The following is a 14,579-nucleotide window of genomic DNA, read 5'->3' as shown; positions in this document are numbered from 1 at the left end:
GTTTTAGTTATCCATGATAAGAAAATTCATCAACACATTTTTGTTTTTGACAATTCAGTCCTGGGCCCTACCTGCCACATTGAGTTTGAAGACCAGCTTCTCAGTCCCAGCCTCACAGATGTACTCTCCAGCATCCTTCTTCTCTACGCTGTCGATCACCAGCTGGCGACTCTTACCCTTTGTCTCTGTATGGATTGTCTTGCTGGAAGTCAGCAGCTTGCCCTCCTTGTACCACTTCACCTCTGTCTTGGTATCAGAAACATCGCAGCTCAGGGTGGATTTCTGAGATAGAGTGGCCTTGACCTCCTTCTGGACAGACTCCTTGTTGGAGAAGGCTGACTGAGCTTCTGATGGAGGAGATATGAGAGGGGGAATATCAGATCCAAAAAGCATTGAATTAGAAATATTCATATTTAGAAAATCCCCCGCTCTTACCTGCTACATGCATCTTAAATGCAATCTTCTCAGTCCCAGCCTCACAGATGTACTCTCCAGCATCCTTCTTCTGCACGCTGTCTATCACCAGCTGGCGACTCTTACCCTTTGTCTCTGTATGGATTGTTTTGCTGGAAGTCAGCAGCTTGCCCTCCTTGTACCACTTCACCTCTGTCTTGGTATCAGCCACCTCACAGCTCAGAGAGGCTCTCTGGGAGAGAGTGGCTTTCACTTCGCTCTGGACAGACTCCTTGTTGGAGAAAGCTGACTGAGCTTCTGATGGAGGAGATATGAGAGGGGGAATATCAGATCCAAAAAGCAGTGAATTATAAATATTAATATTTAGAAAATACACCGCTCTTACAGTACCTGCCACATGCATCTTAAATGCAATCTTCTCAGTCCCAGCCTCACAGATGTACTCTCCAGCATCCTTCTTCTCCACGCTGTCGATCACCAGCTGGCGACTCTTGGCTTTTGTCTCTGTATGGATTGTCTTGCTGGAAGTCAGCAGCTTGCCCTCCTTGTACCACTTCACCTCTGTCTTGGTATCAGCCACCTCACAGCTCAGACTGGCTCTCTGGGAGAGAGTGGCTTTCACTTCCCTCTGGACTGACTCCTTGTTGGAGAAGGCTGATTGGAACTCTGAGGGGAACATCAATAAGAAAAACAGCATTGTTATAAGGAGGTTTAAGATCAAATGAGTGAAACATATAGCACACATGCATTCAAAGCTTCTATCGAAGGTTTTCAAATGGAGCTTTGAATGTCTGTTGTAGTTTTTCTGATGTAACCAAGCAAAACAAAACAAAAAAACAATGAAATGTGACTAAATGTGTCTTTTCTTTTTCAAATCAAAGTAGATCAAATCAACAATTATTAATGGATATCAACTTGTTGTGTCATTAGAATAAATACAGCAGCAGGCTAATCAAATATGCTAATACATTGCTACAAGCACACATTTTGAATATCGACTTAAAACTTGAATGTCAACATGACGTTTCAAAGCCTCGTTATGCTTAACTCAAATGATATTCATTCAGTAGCTCACAGACACAGTTTATATTATTTGTATAATACTGGAAATATTTGTGAAGATGTATTTGTCAATAAATTCTAGCAGTCCTACCTGAGACAGATATCTTGAAGACCAGCTTATCCCCTCCCGCTTCACATGTGTACTCTCCAGCATCGCTCTTCTCCACCTTTTCAATCACCAGCTGACGACTACTGCCTTTTACTTCCGAGTATATCGTCCTGCTGGATATCAGCTGCTTGCCGTCTTTATACCACTTCACTTCTGCCTTACTATCAGAGACATCACAACTAAGAGTAGCTTTCTGGGTGAGAGTAGCTTTCACTTCCTTTTGGACTGATTCCTTGTTGGAGAAGGCGGCTACTGCCTGAGTTTCTGAAAAGAAGAAGGACATTGATATCATATTCATCTTTAATGTGCAGGGTTGAATCGTACTACAAAAATAATCAAACAGTCGTACCTTTTATCTTGACCTGGAATGTGAGTTTGTCTGCTGCTGTCTCACAGGAGTAATGTCCTTCGTCACTTTTCTTGGCGTTTTTGATGATGAGTTTCCTTTGAGTCCCTTTGGCGACGGTGGTCGTTCTTTGGTCCTCGGTGATCTGCACTTGATCTTTCTTCCACACCACGTCCGCGCTGGCTGGAGAAACCTCACAGGTCAGCTCCAGGTCTCCTTTAAGGGTTGATGACATTCCCATGGTTCCTCTGGCTTTGTTCAGGAACTTGGCAGGTTCATCTTAGAGAAATAGAGGTGGATAGACAGTGATGACTTTTTTGTTATTTGTCAAATGATTTATTTGTATTTCATACAGACAAAATATTCAATATTTGTGACAATAACACAAATCTAGAAATGCACCAACATTCTCTTGACCTATTATGGCCTCCCCTTATTTATGAGTGGGACCTGCAGATTCCAAATGTTATTCTAAGAACTATCTTTAACTGCATACACAAACATTATTCATTATTTTGCTTTTAAAGGAAATTGTAAATTGTATGTTCATGCATATCAGAGAAGAATCAGATACACTATAGTGTGTTTGAAGGCCAACATATTATATAGAGAGTCATCTATTCATTATGTATCCAACACTATGTATGTATGTCTATATACAACTATTTATGAATGAGTATCTATTTACAAGAATGTAGAGGTATGTGTCCTCCAGCCTGAGAGGACATGGAGAGACGCTGTGCTGTTGGCAGAAGAGCTGGTCACTGCAGATACTCTTGAGAAGCATGCATGGGAATTAATTACTAAATAATAAATTAAATGTCTGATTAAGTCAGCTGTTCCAAATGTCTTTGTTCTACCATGGCTTTTTTTGGACTTGCAGATGCTACAAATTGCAAGCTTTAGGTCTTGTGTACTAATGATAAAGCACTTCCAAACTGGGGACGTGTGTGTGTGTGTGTGTCCGCGACGTCACTGTTTTTACCACTGTGAGTCGACATAAACCATAACCCTACACGTGTAAAACTGACTGTCAACAAATATAAGGAGATTTATTGTGCATCTCTTTTAAAATCCCTTGGGAAATGTATATCCTTAAGTTTGTTATCAGAGCAGCTCATGTGTGGAAAGAACTTGGGGTAGCAGAGTAACACGGGAGCCGACTACATGTTTGATATACAACTCTTTCCTCTATTTTATGGCTCAAAAGCATATGCTGCAGCCATCAGAGTGGGTCACATTTCAGTATATCACATGACCTGAGACAAACTGTCTGCATGTGGGCTTGAGTGGGGATTCGTTTCACACACTGAGCCAGGTTACATTCACGCAATCATGTTTTCACTGAGAAGTGTATATTGGTGATACTTGGTTCAGACGCCAACACTGAAACCTTGGCAGTCAGATTGTTTACTTTGCTCTGTGATAAAGTTAAAGTGCTTAACTTTACTTCTTTAATGTGCGTACCTTTAAGAGTGAGCTGCAGGGATATTTTGTCATCAGCCAAAGTACACTCATAGATGCCCACATCTTCCTCTGTCACGTTGTGAACCATAAGGATCCTCTTGCGGTCGACAATCATGTATTCATACTTCTTCCCCGTTTTCACCTCCCGCCCATTCCTCATCCAGACCACCTGAAGACACACACACAGAACAGATGGCCAAAATAGACATGATGAAGTTAAAACAAAAGAGTTAAATGAGTATACTGACGAGTACTCAAATACAGGTACATTTACAAATACATACAGTGGGGCAAAAAAGTATTTAGTCAGCCACCAATTGTGCAAGTTCTCCCACTTAAAAAGATGAGAGAGGCCTGTAATTTTCATCCTAGGTACACTTCAACTATGAAAGACAGAATGGGGGGAAAGAATCCAGGAAATCACATTGTAGGATTTTTAATGAATGAATTGGTAAATTCCTCGGTGAAATAAGTATTTGGTCACCGACAAACAAACAAGATTTCTGGCTCTCACAGACCTGTAACTTCTTCTTTAAGAGCCTCCTCTGTCCTCCACTCGTTAACTGTATTAATGGCACCTGTTTGATCTCGTTATCAGTATAAAAGACACCTGTCCACAACCTCAAACAGTCACACTCCAAACTCCACTATGGCCAAGACCAAAGAGCCGTCAAAGGACACCAGAAACAACATTGTAGACCTGTACCAGGCTGGGAAGACTGAATCTGCAATAGGTAAGCAGCTTGGTGTGAAGAAATCAACTGTGGGAGCAAATATTAGAAAATGGAAGACATACAAGACCACTGATAATCTCCCTTGATCTGGGGCTCCACGCAAGATCTCACCCCGTGGGGTCAAAATGATCACAAGAACGGTGAGCGAAAATCCCAGAACCACACGGGGGGACCGAGTCAATGACCTGCAGAGAGCTGGGACCAAAGTAACAAAGGCTACCATCAGTAACACACTACGCCGCCAGGGACTCAAATCCTGCAGTGCCAGACGTGTCCCCCTGCTTAAGCCAGTACATGTCCAGGCCCGTCTGAAGTTTGCTCGAGAGAATTTAGATGATCCAGAAGAGGATTGGGAGAATGTCATATGGTCAGATGAAACCAAAATAGAACACTAGACGTGTTTGGAGGAGAAAGAATGCTGAGTTGCATCCAAAGAACACCATACCTACTGTGAAACATGGGGGTGGAAACATCATGCTTTGGGGCTGTTTTTCTGCAAAGGGACCAGGACGACTGATCCGTGTGAAGGAAAGAATTAATGTGGCCATGTATCATGAGATTTTGAGTGACAACCTCCTTCCATCAGCAAGGGCATTGAAGATGAAACGTGGCTGGGTCTTTCAGCATGACAATGATCCCAAACACACCGCCCGGGCAACGAAGGAGTGGCTTCGTGAGAAGCATTTCAAGGTCCTGGAGTGGCCTAGCCAGTCTCCAGATCTCAACCCCATAGAAAATCTATGGAGGGAGTTGAAAGTCTGTGTTGCCCAGCGACAGCCCCAAAACATCACTGCTCTAGAGGAGATCTGCATGGAGGAATGGGCCAAAATACCAGCAACAGTGTGTGAAAACCTTGTGAAGACTTACAGAAAACGTTTGACCTCTGTCATTGCCAACAAAGGGTATATAAAATGAATTTTTGTTATTGACCAAATACTTATTTTCCACCATAATTTGCAAATACATTTTTTTTCTCATGTTGTTTCTCATAGTATACCTAGGATGAAAATTACAGGCCTCTCTCATCTTTTGAAGTGGGAGAACTTGCACAATTGGTGGCTGACTAAATACTTTTTTTGCCCCACTGTATATGTGTATGAACAGTTACATAAAAACAGTTACATAAAACAGAAAACGTAACATACTGTACTGACTATGTAATGTCAATTAGAATCTCAGGGAAAAGAGCTAACCAAAATTAAAAGAACGTTTTAGCATTTTCAGACAGTTTAGTACTGATTTGACTAACTTAAAATAGCACAGAGAAATCTACTAAATGTGGTAAATTATAGTGCATCAAAATAAAAGCTAGAAGTCAAGCTGGGAATGATTAATGTTCCCATCACAAACCTGTGCATCATAATCTGACACCTCAGCGGTCAGCTGAGCGGTGGCTTGGGCACTGCAGACCGCCTCCTGTAGGTTTGACTTGTTGGTGAACCTCACAGCAGGAGCTAAACATACAGTGTATATGTAAGAAGGCATTATTGAATTGCCAATGGCATTCAATTCAACAAAGTTAAGAACAGTTGAATGAAGAAAAATGACTCTATACTATATTTATTTATATGATTTAGAGCACGTTTCTGACTACATACCCTTCACAGACAGGATGCAACTGCTTTGTGAGCCTCCACCCACAAACTTGACCTCAGTCCCGTTCATTTCCATGGTCACGTTACGGATGAGCAGAGTGTGTGTGTTCTTGATCCTGGTGATGAGGTAGTCGCCTCCACTGCGCAGGAGGCGGCCATTCAGAGACCAGAAGGCAGAACAAACAGCTGACAGCTCCACGGAGATGGAGAACTCCTCACTGAAGAAGGCAGTGCTGTTCATCAGGCCTTTCCTGATTTCAGCACTGGGTTCTGGAGACAACAGAAGAACCAGACATGAGAACAAAACAACTCATTGTTTACAAAAACAGCACAATTAATAAAAACTCAGTCTTACCTAGGTAGAAGCTTCCAGGCACCTCCAGGTAATCACTCTGGCCAAAGTCATTCATGGCAGAGATACGGAACTGGTAGGTGGCTTCTTCTTTGAAGCTGCAGACGGTGATCTCGGTAGAAAGGATGGTTTCTCCAGAGTTACACCGCTGCCATGTCTGAGTGCCAATCTTCCTCCTCTCCACAAAGTAGCACTTGATGGGCACGGGGCGGTCGCTGTCCGGAGGAGACCACTGGATGGTGATGGATGAGTCAGTCTTGTTCGCAACCACTGCATCGACTGGGGGATCGGGAGGATGCTTCCTAGCAGCTGGAGCAGAAAGATAAATTATCAAGCTGTTTATGTGATATGATGAGTTTTGTAGCTTGAAGCTAATCAAAAGAAAGATTATAGAAAAACTCAATTTCCTTTCTTTTTGACCCTCTTGTTGAACTTTTATATTCAGCAATTATTCATGTCAGTTTCAATAATTTAATGTTTGAAGTATTTTGTAGTGGGCATCAAAGACATGACATGCTCTAAACTAAATTTTAACTAAATTTTAAAGAAGGTAAATCCAAGATCAGAATAAATACAATAAATAAAATAAAATATGGTCTTGCTCACCAGTGACAGAGAATCGTGTGGAAGTTTTGCAGTCTCCCGCCACGAAGGCCACTTCTCCTGAGTCATCAGCCTGGCAATCTCTAATAGTGAGGGTGTACTGTCTGAGCATGCAGGCAATTGCGGTACGGGAATCTCCCTTCAGCTTCACGCCATTGCGGGTCCAGTAGACATCCGGGAAAGGACGCTCCAGCTCAACACAGAAGATGACAGTGTCGCTGACAGGGACCACTGTCCTCCGGGGAAGCTTCTTAGTAATGTTGCCTGGGATATGAGAGTAAGTGGACATTAAGACAAACATTCAGTAGAATCCTAGACAAAATGACTGGCTGTTCTTAGTTTCCCAACTCAACAGCATTTTACGGACATATAATTTACTCTTGTCAATTGTATTGCCTGCACAAAACCGCTAACAAGAAATAAAGACATTAAAATGTCTCCACCATACCCAGGACAGTGAGCTCAGCCACAGTGCGGCTGCCTTCCTTCATTTCGCAGATGTAAACACCATCGTCGTTGGTGGTGACGTTGTGAATGGTGAGGCGAAGCAGGGTGCCTTCCTGCTCCATGTAATATTTGGTGCTTTGATCCAGCTTCGTCTCCTCCATGAACCAGCTGGCCTGGGTGGCACTAACAGGCACCTCACACAGCAGGGTGGCTGAAGTCTTCTCCTGCACCTCCACATCCTGCAGCTTCCTCCTGAATGGCACCTTAGGCTCTGGCACAATGACAAACAAGGAGGGAATCTTTAGCTTATAAAGCCACAATTATGGTTTTGCATGTTAGTATGTCAAATACAAGAAAAAGGATATGCTTCAAAACCAACCATATGGCAAATGTTATACATACATTTCCCTGTAAACAACATTACAACATAGTCAAAAGCTCGTACAGAGGATAATGTAGACACAAATGTATGACAATATAGCAAGTAGGGCTTGAAGCTTTTAAATAAAGATTTTAGTGTATGTAGTCGTTTTATATTTATTACTCTTTCACCCTAAAAAGAAAAACAGACCTCGAACAAAATCTAAATTTGAATGGTGATTTTCAGAATATGAAGGTATGAATTAAGCTTCGAGGCTTCAAACAGCCCTAAAGCAATTACATAAAAGCTGATCGATAGTCAGTTGTTAAACCTTGGTTGTTGAAGTCAAGGTTTGACGGTTAAACAATGGGTTGTCTGGAATGTAAGAAATTAGTTACTTCTGGCACACCCTTGAAAATGCTCTCAAGTAAAGTATGTCAATTTCAGATGTTATTTTGAGGGTTAATGTGCTTTCTCCACCCGCTATTTGAATGGAAGCTATAGGGTACATGTTGTACGTTTCCCATGCAGCTCGGTTTTCTTACTCTGCTCTGCTCTACAAATGCGGGTTAGAGTTCAAACCGTATCCATATCCATACTTTGGGTTTACGCCAACAGTTTAAAGTTAGCAATCAAGTGTTGAACACATAGAACTCCACTTTGAGTTATGGGTGAAGTCCACTGGGTTCATCAAATCATGCAAAGCACCCACATAAAATAAATGCAACATTTACGTTAATAATTTCAATATTTCCTGTTCCGTTGCTGCTGAATGACAGATGAGCTATGACTATTTTTACTAAAAAAATATTAGGTTGAGGAAATCAGAGTTTTATGAGTTTGGCTCTTTGACCCCTTAGCTTTTCATTTTTTACAGGCTTGTCAACACACACTATATATTTAACATTGACAACCCTTAACAGTTGTGTATTTCTGTCTTAGTGTCCCAAGTAAATACTTTTATTGAAGTTATCTTTCCAAAACTGACTGGATTTCTGCCAGGACATCTTATTTGTTAAGTGTTGTATAATAATTGTGGTAACTAAATCAAAGGTTACAGAAAATTAAATGTTTTCCCCTTTTATTTTTTCTTAAAGGAGTGTTTTTTGTAATGGTCATGCAACATGGAAGAGCTTAAACGTATAACCCCTACTGCAAAATGTCCCCCTTTAAATCCTATAAGCTAACAACCTGCAAACATCAGAAGTTCCCTGCCCCAGCAATAAACAGGAAAATAAGTGCGGCAGCCCTCATTAACGATCATATAATCCTACAGTTTCATCCATCGGGCCAATTTTTTTCCCAAGGGGAGACTCAGCAGCATTGGTGCCAAAGTGCTCCAGTGAGTGAGTGAACATCTGTGAACTACTCATCACCAGCAGAAAATAGATGCAACACAACACCCTCCCAAAGAGGCTGGGCCAGATTGCAACCTTGTTGTAAAAAGCTACACATTTTCAGGGGTAAATTATACTTTGGTGAAATGATTCGGACACTTAGAGTAGTGCAGATACCAACATTGATTTTTCCTTTCAACATATAGCTTATCCCTTAGTGACATGTACCTCCATTTGAATTGCTAATACAAACACACAAATGAGCCACTTGCTGCAGTGGCAGACAAACAGGCAGTCTAGTTTATTTTTGAGTAAATCCCACATACACCATCCTGCTGTGATGAATACTACCACCAAAAGGGTATTAATGTTAAGCTTAAAATAGTCCCCTACAAATGTATTTGCACTCCTGTTTAAGTAATGTACAGTACCAAGACTTGCTGTATTGTAGGGCTTCAGCTTTTTTCAGCATTTCATCTGGATTAATCTGAAAATATTGCTCTAATATGTCAATACATGTTTGGTTCTATAACAACATGTCTATTTTAGTTTCTCAAAATCCAAGGTGATGTCTTTAAATGTGTTGTTTTGTCAGTCGAAACCAGATAAAAGCAGGAAATCTTCATTTTTAAGAGGCTGAAAACATAATTTTCTGCAATTTGTGCATTCATTTATGATCAACAAATTATCCTTTTTGTCAATTGACTACTCAATGATGGTGACTTTTTGAGTGCAGCTGTACTATATATAGCATACATTTATTATCTATTTTTTTTAGATGAATGAGTCCTGCAGTTATGGTATAGATGTTGGAAATTATTAGGAGACAGGCTAATAATGTTTGCTTTCATGGGACTTGTTAATATCAATAAAACAATGAAATCATGCCAAGCATTTACTGTAACCCTGGTGTGGAGTATAGTGCATTTAGCTGACAGATATGCATATAATTCATGAACATAACTGCAATAGTTTTCTTCTCTAATATGTGTAAAACATGTATGGCTGTATTGTATTAAGCAAACACGTCCATCTTACCTTTGACAGTCACCAACACAGCACTGTAGGTCTGGCCAGCCATATTGGTGGCATTGCAGGTGTAGAGACCATTATCGGTCTGTTTGCAGTACAGGATCTTCAGGATGAAGTTCTCAGCTTGGTCCTCATAAATGACATGCCTGCGGCCCTCGCTGATGTTTGATCCATCCTTCCTCCAGATGGTGTGGGGTTTAGGATGACCCGTCACAAAGCAGCTGAGTTTGGCATGCTTGCCTTCAGTCACCGTGCAGGTACGGGTGAACACACCTTTGGGCAGCTTTGCCAGCGCAGATGCCCTCAGCTCATGTTCCTGACTCAGAGAACTCAAACTATCTGTGATGCTGGTCTTGGTGGAGGAGGAACCAGTGGATCTGCTTTCTTCAGTGCGATAGATAGAGATGTCCTTCTTCATTTCCTCCTTGCGCTTTTGTAGGTGAGAGAGGAGAGAGGAGGTGTTCTTGTCTGCGGACAGATGGAGGGAATCCTGGGCATCTACAACGAGAGCTGCTGCAGAGTGTGAACGGCCAACGGTGTTCTGGGCCCTGCAGGTGTAGGAGCCGCTGTCCAGGTTACGCACACTTTGGATCTTCAGGGTGCTGCTGTCGGTGTCGGAAACAATCTTGATACGATTTGACTCGCCCAAGTAGCGCCCATCTTTCTCCCAATCAAAGTTGGGATCAGGGTGGGCTGCAACCCGACAGTGGAAAACCACATCGCCTCCCAAACATACACGTGTAGAGGTAGGCTTAACCATGAAAACAGGGGCCCTCTGAGCCATCTCTGTTTGCAGGGCCACTTTGAGGGTAACAGCAGCATAAGCCTCCCCAACTGTGTTTTTGGCCCGGCACATGAATTGGCCATTGTCCTCCAGTGTTAAGTCATAGATGGTCAGGCGGTACAGATTTCCATCCTCCACGGTTTTGAAGCGTCCCCCAGATGTCAGCTTCAGCTTGTCCTTCTCCCAGGTTATCAGCGGGGTCGGGCTGCCCACGATAGTGCAGCTAAGTGTGGCGTCTTTGCCTACACACACTGAGCATGCCTTTGGGCGGGTGAGAAACCTGGGGACTCCTCCAAACAAGTTCTGATCCATTGTTGGTTCCTGTAATGAAATAAAAGCTGAACATTACAATACAGTTCCAGGTAGTGGCTTACGAGAAATAAAATGAAACGTTGAACAAAAGACAATATAAAATAAGATAGGATAGGATATCGCTAAATATACTGAGGGAAATTCCTGCAGGAGTTAAAATATAAAGAGGGGAAACTAAAAGTGCAAATATAAGTCTAAGTGGAGAATGTAAATATGTACAGTATCAGATCTGAATTGTAGGTAGCGTAGAGTACTGCATATTTATATTGCACATATTTATGTCCATCATGATATTGCCCTTTATGTCCTACTAATGCAAATTCAGTGTAACTGTTATCCTTGTAATACATTTTCTATCTGGAAAAAGAAGCAGTTAGCAGTTTGATATAGTTTTGTCAACAACAAATTCCTTGTCAAATAACTAATTTGCGTACGAATAATGGATAAAATCATAGTTTCTGATTGGAATTGATCAATATCAAGGGAAAAACAAAAATATTTCTTTACAACTGCAACAAACTAGACCATATATTTTGTATGCACCTTGTTGTGTCAGTTATTTTATATTACTTTCTTTCCACACACTAAATTACAAATAAACCCTGTGGAATACACCCAAAGCCATTGTGAGATGTGTGTTAAGTGTAGCTCCTCTATAAATATGTTATGCTATGAAAATAGACATAACTCCACAGTCCAAATAGGCATATTTATGGCTGGCAGTTACAGTAAGTGTCAGTCAGAACAACCCTTTCCTGGCCCTGCAGACATTATTTAATACTAAGACTTTATAGCTTGCAGCCTATACAATAGGAATGTAGTTTACCGGCACAACAACAAATAAATTATTCTGTAACAAGGTCAAATAGAGCAGATATGTGCCTTTCAAAGAGTGACATTTGCCAGCTTTGTCACCTCTGTCGCTTGAACTGCCTCTCCCAAAAATAACCTCAGCTGTCAGACCCCGTCTCTGTCCATTGCCATTTGTAGAAGCGAAAGGGATATCAGCTGTTTGATAAAGCTACCACTTAAAAAACATTCTACATTTCTCACAGCGAACTAAAACGTTATTTTAAAAAAACATTTCAAGGTATTCCCATGCTTTAATTGACGGTGTCTTAATAAACTATGACAAATGAAACACACACGCAGTTAAATGAAGTAGCTAACATTACCTGAAACTGGAAGCTAAAGCTAGGATACCTAACAGTAACTCAAATTAGCAATTAACCCTTACATGTGTGAAAGTATAACGTACAAATAAGAAGGTGAAATAAATGAAAAAAACTGCTATAACTTCGGCCAATTATTCTGTATAATTCTTAATGCAACGTGTTATTTTTGTACACATCATTTTATTATCCTAACATCAATTGTTCACCTCGAGTCTTCAGCCACTCAGGTAAAACGGGCGTTGAATCATGTGGCCTAAAACTTCAGTTTTCCGTCAAGATTTCCATATGATAGCCAACTCCAGAATCAGTGTTTTTGAGTAGTCCCAATTAAAACAAATGTCTTCTTTGTGCTCAAATATCCTTGAAATGGTTGTAAATCCAGTATGGTGGGAACATCCCCCCTGTCTGCTGCGGTGGGCAGTTGACTAAACTTATTTTTTCTTTCTTCTCTGGTACCTCATGATGCCAAATCGCTGACGTGCCTACTTTGACGCAGCCTCCTTTCCAAAATAGACTTGTCATTTACTGAGGAGATAGGAGATAGGCTGCTGTTGGTGAAGTCTGGAAGTAGAGCAGGCTGGCCTCTGCTGGGCTGCACACTATCATAACACTGGATATTACTAATAGTTTACACCTGCACAGTGGGGGCTTGCAAAACCGGTAGAAAGGAACTAATTGCATTACTAAAGTAGGCTAAATGTAGACTTACTTAAGTACATTTCTGAGATTCACACATTACATTCACTCTTGTATAGGCTCATTACAAACACAACCCCCTGGAAAAACTGGACATTCCCAATGCACACACACACACACGCACGCACGCACACGCGCACACATAGATATCAAAGTGGGCTTGAGCCACTGCCTTTTTGTTCCTCCAGAGAAAGTGCCCTTTCCCCCCCTTTTTTATTGTTTATATATGAATATATATCTACTGCTGTTTGCACACAGTTTCCCTTTCCAAAAATATATTTATTGAATACAACATTAAAATATCAGGTCATATTCTACCCTCCCTCCCTCCAGGTCTCCTGCACAGCGGTGCGGACAGTCATCGGCAGACAGACAGGCAGCAGCACCTCCCACTTTACTGTCCCATGTTATGCCGGCTTTTCTTGGTTTATTTTGAAGGTGAGTGATGATGAACACATTACTAAACGGCCAGTGCTTCGAGTTTACAGCTAATTATCTAAAAGACAATACAAAATATAGTTAACTATGGTAGGCTACTAGCTAATGGATAAGTTAGCTCAAGGTTTAGCTAAGACAATTTATCATGGGCAAACAGGCTAATGCTGGGGAGAGACTTAAAGTGAATACAGTAACATTGATATGCAAATTAGGCGTTAACTAGGCCTAATTAAAATGCGCTAATTTGCACCACCTCACAACTTCCCCAGATAGTTACTTACGTCAAGTCAGTATTATTTCCCCCTGAAATGTTATGTTTAAATATGCAGATTAGCTATAAATCGATAAATGAATTCAGACATGGTAGTAAAACGAACACCATTTATATGTGTTTCTTGGAAGTTTTATTTCCATTAGTGAAAGAAAACATGGAAGCAAAATAGACCAAAAATAACAAGTACATGAAAAAACGATCTTTTTGCCTGTTATGTCTTTAAACAGTAACTTCATAATTTTGATTGTTGGCTGCAGTATTTAATAACTATTAATTGTACTAGTTTGTTGTCTGCTCTTGTGCATTGTGAATACTAAAGAAGACCTCTCTGTGTTAGCTGATTATTTTTGTATAATTCTGTTGAGTATTAAACAATTGTGTGAGTGTGCGGGTATTAAGATTAATTGGTCAGTAAGTCAGAGATGTGCAACTATATTTAACTTTTTGTTTTAATAAATGATTATGGGAAGTGCCCTTTTTCTCCCTTGAGCACCCGCCCCCCAAAATGTCTGTGCACGTCCCTGAGACACACACACACACACACACACACACACACACACACACACACACACACACACACACACACACACACACACACACACACACACACACACACACACACACACACACACACACACACACACACACACACACACACACACACACACACACACACACACACACATCAAATTACTACAACGTAAGATTTTACCAACAACAAAATATGATACTGTGCTACTGTGGGAGGAAGGTTACTCAGTAAATGCAATTTCAAGTAGGCCTACTGTAGGCTACTTAAAAACCAATGTGGTGCTTGTATTAAATCCATTTATTTCACATAACTTCAGTAAAGACTAACTTGGCAGATTAATATTACCAACATAAAATAGAATCAGATAACATATTAATTTGAACATGCTAAAATGACTACTACTCTTAATAATAATAATAATAATAATAATAATAATAAACAATTGTAATAGACAAAAAATCGATAATTATTGTATAAACATTATATATAATTAATAATACATTATATAA

General features: G+C 40.7%; 1 protein-coding gene across 1 annotated transcript in view; it reads right to left on the bottom strand.

The window, feature by feature from the left end:
* LOC117462927 (obscurin-like) overlaps positions 1-12,532 on the bottom strand; it is an 83,287-nt gene extending 70,755 nt beyond the window's left edge. The window contains 13 exon segments of the mRNA XM_034105296.2: positions 72-347; positions 436-711; positions 805-1,080; positions 1,568-1,849; positions 1,935-2,210; positions 3,399-3,567; positions 5,483-5,586; positions 5,731-5,997; positions 6,083-6,388; positions 6,686-6,946; positions 7,131-7,400; positions 9,866-10,964; positions 12,337-12,532. Of these exon segments, the coding sequence (XP_033961187.2) occupies positions 72-347; positions 436-711; positions 805-1,080; positions 1,568-1,849; positions 1,935-2,210; positions 3,399-3,567; positions 5,483-5,586; positions 5,731-5,997; positions 6,083-6,388; positions 6,686-6,946; positions 7,131-7,400; positions 9,866-10,955 (3,853 nt within the window). The 5' untranslated portion in view covers positions 10,956-10,964; positions 12,337-12,532.
* Positions 12,533-14,579: the final 2,047 nt, after the last annotated feature.

This window comes from Pseudochaenichthys georgianus, chromosome 17 (assembly GCF_902827115.2).
Source record: "Pseudochaenichthys georgianus chromosome 17, fPseGeo1.2, whole genome shotgun sequence".
Lineage (NCBI taxonomy): Eukaryota > Metazoa > Chordata > Actinopteri > Perciformes > Channichthyidae > Pseudochaenichthys > Pseudochaenichthys georgianus.
This window is presented reverse-complemented; position numbering and strand designations above follow the sequence as displayed.